This window comes from Cherax quadricarinatus, chromosome 90, assembly GCF_038502225.1.
Source record: "Cherax quadricarinatus isolate ZL_2023a chromosome 90, ASM3850222v1, whole genome shotgun sequence".
Lineage (NCBI taxonomy): Eukaryota > Metazoa > Arthropoda > Malacostraca > Decapoda > Parastacidae > Cherax > Cherax quadricarinatus.
The window spans coordinates 13,902,767-13,919,912 of NC_091381.1; the positions used below are offsets into that span (position 1 = coordinate 13,902,767).

At 41.0% G+C, this 17,146-nt stretch overlaps 1 protein-coding gene across 1 annotated transcript in view; it reads right to left on the bottom strand.

The window, feature by feature from the left end:
- Window positions 1–5,932: 5,932 nt before the first annotated feature.
- LOC128693266 (uncharacterized) overlaps window positions 5,933–17,146 on the bottom strand; it is a 181,146-nt gene continuing 169,932 nt past the window's right edge. The window contains exons 7-8 of the mRNA XM_070104250.1: window positions 7,355–7,506; window positions 5,933–5,942 (exon numbers count right to left, since the gene is read on the bottom strand). Of these exons, the coding sequence (XP_069960351.1) occupies window positions 5,933–5,942; window positions 7,355–7,506 (162 nt within the window). The remainder of the gene's footprint in view (window positions 5,943–7,354; window positions 7,507–17,146) is intronic.

Below are 17,146 nucleotides of genomic sequence, written 5' to 3' on the forward strand. Positions count from 1 at the left end.
AATGGTCTCTATGAGAATGGTCTCTATGAAAATGGTCTCGATGAGAATGGTCTCTATAAGAAAGGTCTCTGACAATGGTCTCTGTGAGAACGGTCTATGTGAGAATGGTCTTTAAGAGAATGGTCTCTGTGAGAATGGTCTCTATGAGAATGGTCTCTATGAGAATGGTTTTAATGAGAATGGTCTCTATGAGAATGGTCTCTATGAGAATGGTCTCTATGAGAATGGTCTCTATGAGAATGGTCTCTATGAGAATGGTCTCTATGAGAATGGTGTCTATGGGAATGGTCTCAATGAGAATGGTCTCTATGAGAATGGTCTCGATGAGAATGGTCTCTATGAGAAAGGTCTGTGAGAATGGTCTCTGTGAGAATGGTCTTTATGAGAATGGTCTCTGTGAGAATGGTCTCTGAGAATGGACTCTATGAGAATGGTCTCTATGAGAATGGTCTCAATGAGAATGGTCTCAATGAGAATGGTCTCTATGAGAATAGTCTCTATGAGAATGGTCTTTATGAGAATGGTCTCTATGAGAATGGTACCTATGAGAATGGTCTCTGTGAGAATGGTCTCTGTGAGAATGGTCTCTGTGAGAATGATCTCTTTGAAAATGGTCTCAGTGAGAATGGTCTCTGTGAGAATGGTCTCTATGAGAATGGTCTCTATGAGAATGGTCTCCATGAGAATGGTCTCTGAGAAAATGGTATCTAAGAGAATGGTCTCTACGAGAATGGTCTTTATTCGAAAGGTCTTAACGAAATGGTCTCTATGATAATGGTCTCCATGAGAATAATCTCTTTGAAAATGGTCTCTGAGAATGGTCTCTATGAGAATGGTCTCTGTGAGAATGCTCTCAATGAGAATGGTCTCTTAGAGAATGGTCTCTATGAGAATGGTCTCTACGAGAATGGTATCTACGAGAATGGTCTCTATGCGAATGGTCTTAACGAAATTTTGTATGTGAGAATGATCTCTATGAGAATGGTCTCTGTGAGAATCGTCTCTATGAGAATGGTCTCTATGAGAATGGTCTCTATGAGAATGTCCACTATGAGAATGGTCTCTATGAGAATGGTCCCTGTGAGAATGGTCTCGATGAGAATGGTCTCTTTGAGAACGATCTCTATGAGAATGGTCTCTATGGGAATAGTGTGTATGAGAATGGTCTCTATGAGAATGGTCTCTCTGAGAATGGTCTCTTTGAGAATGGTCTCTCTGAGAATGGTCTCTATGAGAATGGTCTCTATGAGAATGGTCTCTATGAGAATGGTCTCTATGAGAATGGTTTCTATGAGAATGGTCTTAATGAGAATGGTCTCTGAGAAAATGGTCTCTATGAAAATGGTCTCTACGAGAATGGTCTCTATGAGAATGGTCTTAACGACATGGTCTCTGTGAGAATGGTCTCTATGAGAATGGTCTCTGTGAGAATGGTCTCTATTGGAATGGTCTCTAAGAGAATGGTCTCTATGAGAATGGTCTTAACGAAATGGTCTCTGTGAGAATGGTCTCTATGAGAATGGTCTTAACGACATGGTCTCTGTGAGAATGGTCTCTATGAGAATGGTCTCTATGAGAATGGTCTCTGTGAGAATGGTCTCTATTGGAATGGTCTCTATGAGAATGGTCTCTGTGAATATGGTCTCTATGAGAATGGTCTCTATGAGAATGGTCTCTATGAGAATGGTCTCTTAGAGAATGGTCACTACGAGAATGGTCTCTACGAGAATGGTCTCTATGAGAATGGTCTCTCTGAGAATGAACTCTCTGAGAATGATCTCTATGAGAATGGTCTTTGTGAGAATGATCTCTATGAGAATGGTCTCTATGAGAATGGTGTCTATGAAAATGGTCTCTATGAGAATGGTCTCTCTGAGAATGAACTCTCTGAGAATGGTCTCTACGAGAATGGCCTTTTTTGAGAATGATCTCTATGAGAATGGTCTCTATGAGAATGGTGTCTATGAAAATGGTCTCTATGAGAATGGTCTCTCTGAGAATGAACTCTCTGAGAATGGTCTCTATGAGAATGGTCTTTGTGAGAATGATCTCTATGAGAATGGTCTCTATGAGAATGGTGTCTATGAAAATGGTCTCTATGAGAATGGTCTCTCTGAGAATGAACTCTCTGAGAATGGTCTCTATGATAATGGCCTTTGTGAGAATGATCTCTCTGAGAATGGCCTCTACGATAATGGTCTCTATGAGAATGGTCTCTTTGAGAATGGTCTCCATGAGAATGGTCTCTATGAGATTGGTTTCTATGAGAATGGTCTCTATGAGAATGGTCTCTATGAAATGGTCTCTGTGAGAATGGTCTCTACGAGAATGGTCTCTATCAGAATGGTCTCTATCAGAATGGTCTCTCTGATAATTGTCTCTATGCGAATGGTCTCTATGAGAATGGTCTCTATGAGAATGGTCTCTATGAGAATGGTCTCTACGAGAATGGTCTTAACAAAATGGTCTCTGTGAGAATGATCTCTATGAGAATGGTCTCTATGAGAATTGTCTCTTTGAGAATGGTCTCTATGAGAATGGTCTCTGTGACAATGGTCTCTATGAGAATGGTCTCTATGAGAATGGTCTCTCTGAGAATGAACTCTGAGAATGGTCTCTATGAGAATGGTCTTTGTGAGAATGATCTCTATGATAATGGTCTCTATGAGAATGGTCTCCATGAAAATGGTCTTTATGAGAATGGTCTCTCTGAGAATGAACTCTCTGAGAATGGTCTCTACGAGAATGGCCTTTTTTGAGAATGATCTCTATGAGAATGGTCTCTATGAGAATGGTCTCTATGAAAATGGTCTCTATGAGAATGGTCTCTGTGAGAATGAACTCTCTGAGAATGGTCTCTATGAGAATGGTCTTTGTGAGAATGATCTCTATGAGAATGGTCTCTATGAGAATGGTCTCTATGAAAATGGTCTCTATGAGAATGGTCTCTGTGAGAATGAACTCTCTGAGAATGGTCTCAATGAGAATGGTCTTTGTGAGAATGGTCTCTCTGAGAATTGCCTCTATGATAATGGTCTCTATGAGAATGGTCTCTATGAGAATGGTCTCTATGAGAATGGTCTCTATGAGATTGGTTTCTATGAGAATGGTCTCTATGAGAATGGTCTCAATGAGAATGGTCTCTGTGAGAATGGTCTCTATGAGAATGGTCTCTATCAGAATGGTCTCTATGAGAATGGTCTCTCTGAGAATTGTTTCTATGAGAATGGTCTCTATGAGAATGGTCTCTATGAGAATGGTCTCTATGAGAATGGTCTCTACGAGAATGGTCTTAACAAAATGGTCTCTGTGAGAATGATCTCTATGAGAATGGTCTCTATGAGAATTGTCTCTTTTAGAATGGTCTCTATGAGAATGGTCTCTATGAGAATGGTCTCTATGAGAATGGTCTCTATGAGAATGGTCTCTATGAGAATGGTCTCTATGAGAATGGTCTCTATGAGAATGGTCTCTATGAGAGTGGTCTCTATGAGAATGAACTCTGAGACAATGGTCTCTATGAGAATGGTCTCCATGCTAATGATCTCTTTGGGAATGGTGTGTATGGGAATGGTCTCTATGAGAATGGTCTCTATGAGAATGGTCTCTCTGAGAATGGTCTCTATGAGAATGGTCTCTATGAAAATGGTCTCTATGAGAATGGTCTCTGTGAGAATGAACTCTCTGAGAATGGTCTCAATGAGAACGGTCTTTGTGAGAATGGTCTCTCTGAGAATGGCCTCTACGATAATGGTCTCTATGAGAATGGTCTCTATGAGAATGGTCTCTATGAGAATGGTCTCTATGAGATTGGTTTCTATGAGAATGGTCTCTATGAGAATGGTCTCTATGAAATGGTCTCTGTGAGAATGGTCTCTACGAGAATGGTCTCTATCAGAATGGTCTCTATCAGAATGGTCTCTCTGATAATTGTCTCTATGCGAATGGTCTCTATGAGAATGGTCTCTATGAGAATGGTCTCTATGAGAATGGTCTCTACGAGAATGGTCTTAACAAAATGGTCTCTGTGAGAATGATCTCTATGAGAAGGGTCTCTATGAGAATTGTCTCTTTGAGAATGGTCTCTATGAGAATGGTCTCTGTGACAATGGTCTCTATGAGAATGGTCTCTATGAGAATGGTCTCTTTGAGAATGGTCTCTATGAGAATGGTCTCTATGAGAATGGTCTCTATGAGAGTGGTCTCTATGAAAATGGACTCTGTGACAATGGTCTCTATGAGAAAGGTCTCCATGAGAATGATTTCTATGAGAATGGTCTCTCTGAGAATGGTCTCTCTGAGAATGGTCTCTATGAGAATGGTCTCTATAAGAATGGTCTCTATGAGAATGGTCTCTATGAGAATGGTTTCTATGAGAATGGTCTTAATGAGAGTGGTCTCTGAGAAAATGGTCTCAATGAGAATGGTCTCTACGAGAATGGTCTCTATGAGAATGGTCTCTTTGAAAATGGTCACTTCGAGAATGGTCTCTACGAGAATGGTCTCTATGAGAATGGTCTTAACGAAATGGTCTCTGTGAGAATGGTCTCTGAGAAAATGGTATCTATGAGAATGGTCTCTACGAGAATGGTCTCTATGAGAATGATCTTAACGAAGTGGTCTGTGTGAGAATGGTCTCTATGAGAATGGTCTCTATGAAAATGGTCTCTATGAGAATGGTCTCTATGAAAATGGTCTCTGTGAGAATGGACTCTATTGGAATGGTCTCTATGAGAATGGTCTCTATGAAAATGGTCTCTGTAAGAATGGTCTCTATGAGAATGGTCTCTTAGAGAATGGTCACTTCGAGAATGGTCTCTACGAGAATGGTCTCTATGAGTATGGTCTTAACGAAATTTTCTCTGTGAGAATGATCTCTATGAGAATGGTCTCTGTGAGAATGGTCTCTATGAGAATGGTCTCTATGAGAATGATCTGTATGAGAATGGTCTCTATAGGTATGGTGTCTATGGGAATGGTCTCTATGAGAATGGTCTTTCTGAGAATAGTCTCTCTGAGAATGATCTCTCTGGGAATGGTCTCTCTGAGAATGGTCTCTCTGAGAATGGTCTCTCTGTGAATGGTCTCTCTGAGAATGGTCTCTATGAGAATTGTCTCTATGAGAATGGTCTTAATGAGAATGGTCTCTGAGAAAATGGTCTCTATGAAAATGGTCTCTACGAGAATGGTCTCTATGAGAATGGTCTCTATGAGAATGGTCTCTATGAGAATGGTCTCTTTGAGAATGGTCTCTATGAGAATGGTCTTAATGAGAATGGTCTCTGAGAAAATGGTCTCTATGAGAATGGTCTGTACGAGAATGATCTCTATGAGAATGGTCTTAACGAAATCGTCTCTGTGAGAATGGTCTCTATGAGAATGGTTTCTGTGGGAATGGTCTCTATGAGAATGGTCTCTATGAGAATGGTCTCTGAGAATGGTCTCTATGAGAATGGTCTCTATGAGAATGGTCTTTATGGGAATGTTCTCTATGAGAATGGTCTCTATGAGAATGGTCTCTATGAGAATGGTCTCTGTGAGAATGGCTCTATGAGAATGGTCTCTATGAGAATGGTCTCTATGAGTATGGTCTCTATGAGAATGTTCTCTATGAGAATGGTCTCTATGAGAATGGTCTCTATGAGAATGGTGTCTATGAGAATGGTGTCTATGAGAATGGTCTCTATGAGAATGGTCTCTATGAAAATGGTCTCTGAGAATGGTTTCTATGAGAATGGTCTCTATGAGAATGGTCTCTATGAGAATAATCTCTATGAGAATGGTCTCTATGAGAATAATCTCTATGAGAATGGTCTCTGAGAATGAAAACAGTGCAACTGCACATAAAATGCTCTACGTATGTAATTTCGTCTAGATAAAAAAAAAAACTTAGTACGAGGAAGCATCAGCTACGAGAAGAATGACTCTGGCATCACATCATTCTGAAAATTTATTATCACTATAAAAATGAGAGTTTTCAATATTTTCAATTTTCCTTTTTTTGTCATTTGAATTTATTAAAAAGATCTCTACGAATCTCTAAAAATTTTAATTTTTTTCCCCAAAAGAAAAAAAGATTCATTCCTTTGACAAATTTGCCCAAGCACTAACTGACACATCAGACATTAAATATCGAGGCCGTTTGATGAGGGAGACGTACATATTTTATTCGGGATATTTAAAGGGAATTCAAAATTTCATAAAAGTTTTAACATTAAAAGTTCAATCAAATCTGCCTGGGCACACTTGAATTTCAGTCTCCTTCGTCGTCAGATTACGAGTCATCATTTTTGTTTGAAGTTCTGAAAGTTATTCTAGCCATTCAAAGATCATGGGGACAGAATCAGTAACTTTGATCACAAGAGGTAGAGTATATAACAACTGTTCCTAGACTCTGTGTCACTTTACCGTAAACACCCGTTCGAAAATTGAATCCGATTGGGTAAGGCATTCTCGAGTCATGAGTTAAATAAAATTGAAAAGCTGGAGGAAGGAAACAAATTCAGGCAACCATTTAAGGTTCCTCTATTAGGCTACTTAACTAGGAGCATAAAAAAAGCGAAGTAGATGGAATGAAAAGTAAAATCAGGTACAGCAAGCAACGAGCCAACAAATATGTGACAGACATATGAAAGAGAGAAAACCTTTATTAAAACAACATTTCGAATCGTTGCTGTCACATGTGATACTGTCAGACTAAAACTGACGAGAAAAATATGTCAAGCTTTATATTTATATTGTATTTGGGTAAGCTTAAAAAGTCAGTTAGGGTCATATAGTGCCTGTGAAATGGGAGGCAATCAAATTCGATCTAAGGAAAATAAGGATGAAAACAATTCCTTGGAAGAAGAGCCCTTCGCTAGCATCACATTCTCTTCTGAGGATTGTCGTGCTTAAAGCCAAAGTAATTAAACAAGACGATTTTTTTTCAAATTCTTTGGGAAATAAATGTATCTATGTGAATTTTCATACAATAGCTTAGTCATGTCTAGAGTCAGTCTAAATTAAGATAGCATGCGAATTAAGATATTTCTAATATTCAGTGTGATTTCAGAATGCTTATAACAAAAATAAATATACGCTTAACTAATGGAATAAAGAAAAATAAGAAAATATGTGCGTTTAAAACAAGTTTTTACTGCAGCATCGTTACGTTTTATCAAGTTGAACCAATATCTTTATAAAGTTTAAACAAAGCCAAACATTGTCCCAGTGAAAACTATCTTTATAACATGTTTTTTTTCTTCGCTAATGATAGCAATACGATATTTGAATAAGCCAAGTTCGCAAAGCCTCTCTAAAAAACTGTTATACAAAGAGATAGTGACCCTGGAAAGTGTAAAGTGCCACTAACCTGGTATTAGCAACAATAGCGAGGAGGCTGAGTACGGGACCACAGAGGAGGAGGCCCACCAGGAGAGCCAACCATGTCTGTAGAGTGAAGGGCAGACCCAGAGCTTGCCACCGGGGCAGCGGAGGCTCTGTACGAGTCATCATGCAGCTTTCCTGGGGAGTGAGCTTCACTTCATAATCTAAATTGCTACAAGACAATAAAAGGTATCGACTATTTAATGAAAGTTTGTACGAAATACTCCATATACATTTACCATCACTTCCAATATGAATGAGTATCCTATAAGCATCACAAATCCATTTCTCGACTTCCCAAATTCATATACTCCCCCAAAATTGTAAACTGTATACTTCCAAAATTAACTTGAATGCCGAGAGTTACTGAAAATGGAATTCTATATTTATACATTCGAAATGAATGGGCTTTTCAGTGTTTCTAAAAAAAATCAAAGTTTATACCACTTGTCGATACAATAAAAGTTTCTTCTCTCATGTCTCCATAACTTCTTGCCTCTAGTAGTTGGCTCCGCCTCTTCTGTTGTCAAGATTTTCTCCGCCGCACCTTGAGAATATACAAGTCTCCATTCTGTTGCTTCAGCTCACTTTTCTACAGCCTACGGGAATGATCACCTCAAAACTATATCTTCGAGGGTGATGGACTGATTAGATCGTATTTACATCTGTACTGCTTCTGCTGCCTCCTCTGTATTCAACTGAAGAAGCTTACTGTGTATGCAAAACGTTTTGGTATAAAGATATCTAACTGCTGCAGACGTGTCTTACTTAATTTGTTGGTATTGTATTACATTATCATATTAACACCTGATTTACATGCTGTGTGGTTTGTTTATTACCGTCCTAACTTGTTTAATACCGTCCTAACTTGTTTATTACTGTTCTAACTTGTTCATTACCGTCCTAACTTGTTTATTACCGTCCTGACTTGATTAATGCCATCTTAACTTGTTTATTACCGACCTAACTTATTTATTACCATCTTAACTTGTTTGTTACCGACCTAATTTGTTTATTATCGTCCTAAGATTTTTAACTACATGGTATTTGTCTGAAATAATTTCTTAAAGCTTAGACACCTGCTACACCTGAGCCTACAGGCGGCTCTCCACCACTATCATTATTCGTACAGGCGAATAAAAAAAACAAAAAAACACGGAGTTTCCAGAATTTACGTCAGCTCCTAAAGCCCCTCCTCTTACGAAAGTCATCAGTTATTCACTACATTCTTAGGCGTAAATCTCCGCCAGTACCACATGTTCATATGAGAACTTCCAAAAGGAAGAACACTGCAAAGGCCTACTGATTAAATGTTAGATTTTTAAAAGAACATATGTGTTAAGCCTGACAAAACTTCTGGAGAGCGAAACTTTACTACAGAAGAATGTCTCATTAAACACGTGTCTTTTTTCCTAACAAATTTTCGGTAATTCTGACAACATCATTAGTACTGTCTAATTCTCCCAATACCTAATTTTGCGATCACCTAACCGGAATTCATTTATTAGTTGGTATTTTATACCTTCATGTGTCTAATTCCTCATCAACTACCACACACTCGGCTGGCTACTCACAAGTGACTTCATGACGTCTTTAACCCTAATAAATACCCATGTCCTGATAAAGTCATTGATGTAATAAACGTCTCTGCACTAAAATCTCATGATCTGTATTGTGTCTAATTTACATTGTTATTACAGTCTTCCATTATATTACCTTAGTTACCCATACTTTCCAGATGTCTCTCAAAACCAGCATCTCTCTCAAATATTGGACCAAGACATTAGGAAAGTTATTCAAGGCATAAGCTTCAATAACCCTACCAACTCATGTTTAGCAAGTCATATTAAACTGTAACCCTTCGCTCCCGTTTCTCTGTTAGAAAAATAAAGACACTGGTAGTAAAGAATAATTTTAATAAAACGTTTCGTTAAAGAATGGCCTCTATGAAGTAAGTACCCAGGAAAATATACACCGACTTATCAGTCAAACGAACACCTGAGGTCAGAATCGGCGAAAGACATGTCACTTTTTAAGTCATTAAATTTCAAGAGCAGGTAATAAATGAGGTCATAAGATACGAGATCAAGTCTGGTGAGGTCAGGTATGGGTAAGAACATGGAGCGAGGGTAAGGTGGCACATTAACTGTTATGAATCAGAGACAATGTACGCAGTGGGTCCAGCTAACAGTACACTTCACTGTTTAATTCAGTGGTTTTGGTGAGGTGGATCACTGTTGCTTCCAAAATGCTGTGTCTGGTCCTATCGTTGTGGTGGTGTAACAACTGTGCTCTTCCCAAGTCCATGACGTAAAAAGGAAGGTTGCGATGGACTACACAGGGAATTTATCGCAATCACCATACAGTATGATGTATGCTTTTATTGCATAAATATTTCTGCGTTGAGCTTCTCATGATCTCTTTGATATATATTTTTTATCACTATCGCCCAGTTTCCCCGAGGAACCAACATAAGTGTAGTAACTACCACAACCATCAACAACATTACCTGACTTATTTCCATAACATCATTAAATAAGAAAGTTAAGGCCAAGTAAATCATGATTATATTAAATAAGTTATCATTATTATGAGAACCATAGTTAGTAATGAAATAGTGAAATAAAAATATCAGGGTATTTTACGTTATTTTTTCTTAAAATAAAAGACATAAAGAAAGAGCTGATATCTGTAGTTGTACGGTGTACAGTGTACGGTGTTCAGTGTAAAGTGTATGGTGTACGGTCTGCAGTGTACGGTGTGCAGTGTACAGTGTGCAGTGTATGGTGTGCAGTGTATGGTGTACAGTATATGGTGTACAGTGTACAGTGTATGGTGTATGGTGTGCAGTGTATGGTGTACAGTGTGTGTCAGCATAGTTGCTGATCCCCTTATATGTGTTGTATAGATTAGCTGAGTATCATAGTACCATCCATGTGTTTATATAGGAGATCCCTATTAGGCCGAGTGACTGTATGACATCACGGGATACAGCATGAGTGAGACGCGCTGCCTCGTTCTCACTCCGCGTTTAGACATACGAAGGCAAGCAGGCAGGCCTGGGCTCCCATCACAGTCTGACAATATAGTGTTTCCATCCACAAGCATGTTTACCTACAACCATCTTATCTCCTTCCGAACCCCCATGACAAATTGGTGCCAGCGGAGGGCCTGTAATTCTGACGATTACAGCGATTTCTGGAGATAAATTTCTACTAAGCCAGTCGCCATCTTCTGATGCTAGGCTTGCCGAGAAGGTTAACGCTCGAACTAGCCAGCCAGCTACCTGACCAAGCGTCTACCAGCTCTCTACATTATTCACTGGTCAGTCTCCTTGTATTAGTGTTTATCTACTTATTTGCATCACTCCCGAGGGGTTGACCCGAGTTTGCAAAGTAAGCCAAACCAGCACGACAGTCTGTGGTGGGGGAGTCAGCCAGCCTAGCCTTACACCATCCAGCTTTGCCTGCCAAGCCAGCTTTCCACCCCTGCTGTGCTCATCGTTAGAAATTATCAAGCTATTCTGTGTGAAGGGTTAAGCTAAGCAAGCCAGCAACTAACCCAGGTGTCTTAACCCAGTACTCAAGCAAGTCACGTGGGTACAGTCTTCTTCATCGCTTTGTGCTTCTAGCTCCAAGCCATTCTGAGTGCTTTTTCATCCCTGTGGCGTTGTGGCATTTCGTGGGTTTGTTTTAAGCCAGCCCGGCTTAGAGTGTTTTCGCGCCTAAGTGAGGGTGTCCCCAGTGAGGCTTACGCCGTTCATCCCATAGGCCCAGTCACCACGCGGTCTCGCCACCGCTGCCTCAGCTGCCTCAGCCACCCACCCACTACCACTGTTTTGTACCCTTACTACGGGTTCTAGCACCATATTTTAAGGACCACATAGGGGGTCAAGAGCTAGGGTGTGTTCTTTCGTCAGTGGCGCCATCGTTAGAAGCCTCCTGTGTGGGTCCATCGTCGATTTAAGCTCAAATTCATCGAGTGTGGAGAGAAGTCAGCGATCGCAGCCAGCCACGAGACAATAGCAAGCATCCTCCAACACCATCCTCCACCCCACTTCAGTCAACAACGCCACTACAGCGATAATATTTTTCATAGAGACATTTGCGAGTGTTGAGACATTTCTTTTTGTGTTTCTAGTGATTTCTTAGTGACATTCAGTAACTCTTGATTAGACTCAGTGTTTATTGTACACTGTTTGCAATATTTTTTTTTTCTCTTCTTAATTCAGTGTTAATTTTCGCGCATTATTTCATGTATGTTGTGTTGTGCTTCTTTTTTTTATATACTTGAAGTAAGTACCTTAATGTTTTTTCCTTGTGTGCAACATATAAGCAGTATAAAACTTGTATTTACACTTCAGAATCACCTTGTGTTCACAGTATTGCAGTGAAGTAATTCAGCAATTTATTTCCTTGTATTCTGCATCACAACTCAGTGTTGTCTGTTATATTTTCCTCCCAGTATTTGTGTATTCTTGTTGTTTTCGTTTTCATTCATTTGCCATTTTATTTTATTTTCCTCTGTGTGTTGAACATTCTTGTGTTCACATTCTTTTCATTTAGCCAGTGTCTAATTTGCCTTATTTCCACAGACAATAGTGCCGTTATTTTGTGCAAGCAAGAAAATTATTTTTCCAAATTTTTCACCCATCAAGTTTCATAGCAAGAAAATTCTAATATTGTGTTTATATTGATGTGTTGTGTTCTGCATCACTGTAAGTGTTCAAACCTTTTGTTCTGTGTTTTTGCACCTATTATTTTTTATATTTCATTGAACAATTTCACTCTTAGTGCAGTTTTTAAGTTCTTCTTTTAAAGTAAATTGTTCTTTGTTCAGTAAGTGTTGCTTAAGCTGTAATTAAGAGTTAAAGTGTTCACTCAGTTCATTCCTTGATATATTTTCTTTTCTTGTAAACTGTATTTTCTTGTGTGTGTAATTTTTTTATTATTGCACATTGACTCATTTTGCAATAATTCTTGTGCAAACATTGTGATGCCATTTAATTTTTTTTCTTTCAGAAATTTTAAGTAGTGTTGTGCAGTACTTTTGATTAGCAATTGTTAATTGCAGTATTGCTACAGTTTATTTCAGTGCAGTTTCATATGCTCTGTTCTGTGCATAATATTTTATTCTCTGTGTGCCATTTTATTTTATTTTTAGTGAATTGTTTTCCCAGTTTGTTTTAATTTTGCACAAGATTTATTGAGTCCATTTTAACATTTTTGATTGATTCATCATTTTATTGTTGTATTTCCCTATTGCTTTGAGAGTAAAGACAACTCACTGTGCCATTAATTCAATTTAAAGTAAATTTGAGCAAATTAGATTTGAGTAAAGTAAAATTTCTCTTGATTTTCAAAGTATTGCTTATTCAGTTGAGTATTTTCTTTTGTGAGTGTGAGTTCTCCTTGCTTACAGTGTGACTTAAATTTTTTAAGTAAGTAATTTCTTCCCGTTTAAGCTTATTGTGTCATTCTCTTTTTTTTTTTTTTTTTTTTTTTTTTTTTTTGCCTTTATGTCCTTGAGTAAGTTCCCTGAGAAGATGTTCACTTAGTGCATCATGCCAGTCAAAGTCAACATGAATCAGTCCTCAGTGCCAGTATTCCCTTACTGACTGGAAGAGCACTGTGTTTGTTCTCATAGCTTGTATCTGAGATTTGTTAAAGTTCTGCGAAATGTGAAGTTCAGATTAAGTTCCTATAGATTCGTTCATTACTTATTAACGTAGCCAAGCGGTCAGGCACTAGTAACTCTGTCACTCCCATCTGTGTTTCACCTACACCTTCAGATATGCAAGATAGTGTATTGCCTCAAGTGTCTGAGGACACTCCGACTGCCTTGAGTGCTCGGCCTATCCGTGCATTGTCTGCTAGTCCAAGTAGTAGTTTCTCCACAGGGGATGCCTTGTCAGAAAACGATTACTTGAAACTAGTAATGCCATCTCTTGTTGATGTCACATGCCGTCTGCAGAAAGACGTCTCTGTTGCGGCAAATGCTCTCACTAGAGTGTCTGTTGTTGTTCCTTGTGTTCCAAATGGTGATCCCATCCTAGTTGACAGTAATTCGTGCAATGTCAGAAGTTATTTCTCGAGTAACTTTCACATGTTGTTAACGTTTGTAAGTGAAGTTTCTTTATAGTTGATACCTCGTGTCACTGTGTGTGACTCAGATTGAATATCTGTATTGTTGACCATGTCCACTTATTTTCCCCTGTGCTTGCAGTGAGAGATAGTAGATTCGTTCTCCCTTGCTCATATTGCGTGTTATAGCGTTATTTTTTTCAACCGGGGAGAGTCATCCACTCCATCGAGTTTGTTCATTCCTCCAGTAAGAAAGAACCGATCCCTTTTGTTCTGGTGATTCGATTCTTGCTCCAGGAAGATCTTATTCTGACTGTGAAGCCACCAGCACCCATTAGTGACTTTGTAATGAGCCAAGAATTACTGTATCGAACAGTCGAGTTGAGTACTCCTAGCAGAAGAGTTAGCAATTCCACAGTCACTAGTGAATGTAGCTGTATCTTTTGTAGATACTCGTTCAGATCTCCCTAAGTCAAGGCATGTGTTAGCCATTGCAGAGGAATTCGATCCTAACAGAGATGATAACCATTCTGCATACGTAAACCTTACCTTTGCACACCGTACACTGCACACCGTACACCGTACACTGTACATCGTACATTATACACTGTACACCATACACCATACACTGTACACCATACACTGTACACCGTACACTGCACACCGTACACCGTACACTGTACACCGTACACCATACACTGCACACCGTGCACCATACAATGGACATCATACACTGTACACCGTATACTGCACACCGTACACCATGCACTGTACACCGTACACTGCACACCGTGCACCATACACTGGACACCATACAGTGTACACCGTACGCCGTGCACTGTACACCGTACACCATACACTGTACACCGTACACTGTACACCGTACACCATACACTGTACACCATACACTGTGCACCGTACGCCGTACACTGCACACCGTACACCATACACTGTACACCGTACACTGCACACTGTACACCATACACTGTACACCGTACACCATACACTGTACACCATACACTGCACACTGTACACCACACACTGTACACCAAACACTGCACACCGTTCACCATACACCGTACACCATACACTGCACACCGTACACAAATAACCCGCACATAAAAGACAGAAGCTTACGACGACGTTTCGGTCCGACTTGGACCATTGACAAAGTCACACTAACAGAGGAGGAGCAGGACGGCTATATATAGGCAGGAAGAGGTGGAGGTAGTAGTAGTGGTAGTAGTAGTAGTAGTAGTAGTAGTAGTAGTACAAGAATTGTATATAATACCGACAGGATGAAATGACACACGCACAACACCCGGGCATCCCCACCGTAGACGTTTCGCCATCCAGCCAGCCACTGGATGGCGAAACGTCCACAACAAAGACAACCAGACGCCGCACATGTGTCTAATTTCATCAGTAGATGTAGTAGAAGAAGAAGAGGTAGTAGTAGTGGTAGTGGTAGAAGTGGGAAATAAGGAAGACGAGCCAGTCAAATACAAAGGAAGGGGAGCACTGCAAGAGAGCTAGAAACCCACAGAGGGAGAGCAAGCGCACCGAGGTGCGTGAAAGGGGAAGTGGTGAAATAAAATAAAAGAAGAAGGAACAGAAACACGAGACAGGAGAGAGAAAGACAACCCAGACACAATACACAATACACCGTACACCGTGCACTGCACACCATACACTGTACACCATACACTGCACACCGTACACCATACACCGTACGCCGTACACTGCACACTATACACCATACACCGTACACCGTACACTGCACACCGAACACAATACACCGTACACCATACACTGCACACCGTACACCATACACTGTACACCGTACACTGCACACCGTACACCATACACCGTACACCATACACAGCACACCGTACACCATACACTGTACACCGTACACTGTACACTGTACACTGCACACCGTACACCATACACCGTACACCATACACTGTACACCGTACACTGCACACCGTACACCATACACCGTACAACATACACTGCACACCGTACACCATACACTGTACACCGTACACCGTACACTGCACACCGTACACCATACACCGTACAACATACACTGCACACCGTACACCATACAATGTACACCGTACACCATACACTGTACACTGTACACTGCACACCGTATATCGTACACTGCACACCATACACTGCACACCGTACACCGTATACTGCACACCATACACTGCACACCGTATATCGTACACTGCACACCATACACTGCACACTGTACACCGTACACTGCACACCGTACAGTGCAAACCGTATACCGTACACTGTACACCATACACAGCACACCGTACACCATACACTGTACACCGTGCACTGCACACCATACACCATACACCATACACCATACACTGTGCTGTGCATAGTGTACAGTGTACGGTATACGGTGTGCAGTGTACGGTGTGCAGTGTACGGTGTACGGTGTGCAGTGTATGGTGTGCAGTGTACGATATACGGTGTGCAGTGTACGATATACGGTGTGCAGTGTATGGTGTGCAGTGTACGATATACGGTGCGCAGTGTACGTTGTGCAGTGTACGGTGTGCAGTGTATGGTGTACAGTGTACGGTATACGGTGTGCAGTGTACGGTGTGCAGTGTACGGTGTACTGTGTGCAGTGTATGGTGTGCAGTGTACGCTATACGGTGTGCAGTGTACGGTGTACAGTGTGCAGTGTACAGTGTACAGTGTGCAGTGTACGGTGTGCAGTGTACGGTGTATAGTGTGCAGTGTACAGTGTACAGTGTACGGTGTGCAGTGTACGGTGTACGGTTTGCAGTGTACGTTATACGGTGTGCAGTGTACGGTGTATAGTGTGCAGTGTACGGTATACAGTGTAAGGTGTGCAGTGTACAGTGTACAGTGTGCAGTGTACGGTGTGCAGTGTACGGTGTACAGTGTGCAGTGTGCAGAGTACGGTGTGCAGTGTACGGCGTGCAGTGTGCAGTGTACGGTGTGCAGTGTACGATGTATAGTATGCAAAGTACGGTGTATGGTATACAGTGTGCAGTGTACGGTGTATAGTGTGCAGTGTACGGTGTACGGTGTGCTCTGTATGGTGTACGGTGCACAGTGTGCGGTGTACGGTGTACAGCGTGCAGTGTACGGTGCACAGTGTGCGGTGTACGGTGTACAGCGTGCAGTGTGCAGTGTGCAGTGTACTGTGTTCAGTGTACGGTGTGCAGTGTACAGTGTGCAGTGTACGGTGTGCAGTGTACGGCGTGCAGTGTGCAGTGTACGGTGTGCAGTGTACGTTGTATAGTGTGCAGTGTACGGTGTCTAGTGTGCAGTGTACGGTGTGCAGTGTATAGTGTGCAGTGTACGGTGTGCAGTGTACAGTGTGCAGTGTACGGTGTGCAGTGTACGGTGTATAGTGTGCAGTGTACGGTGTACAGTGCACGGTGTGCAGTGTACAGTGTATAGTGTACGGTGTAGGGTGTGCAGTGTATGGTGTACGGTGTACAGTGTGCTCTGTACGGTGTACAGTGAGCAGTGTACTGTGTGCAGTGTACGGTGTATAGTGTGCAGTGTACGGTGTACGGTGTGCTGTGTATGGTGTACGGTGTACAGTGTGCAGTGCACGGTGTACAGTGTGCAGTGTACGGTGTGCAGTGTACGGCGTGCAGTGTGCTGTGTACGGTGTGCAGTGTACG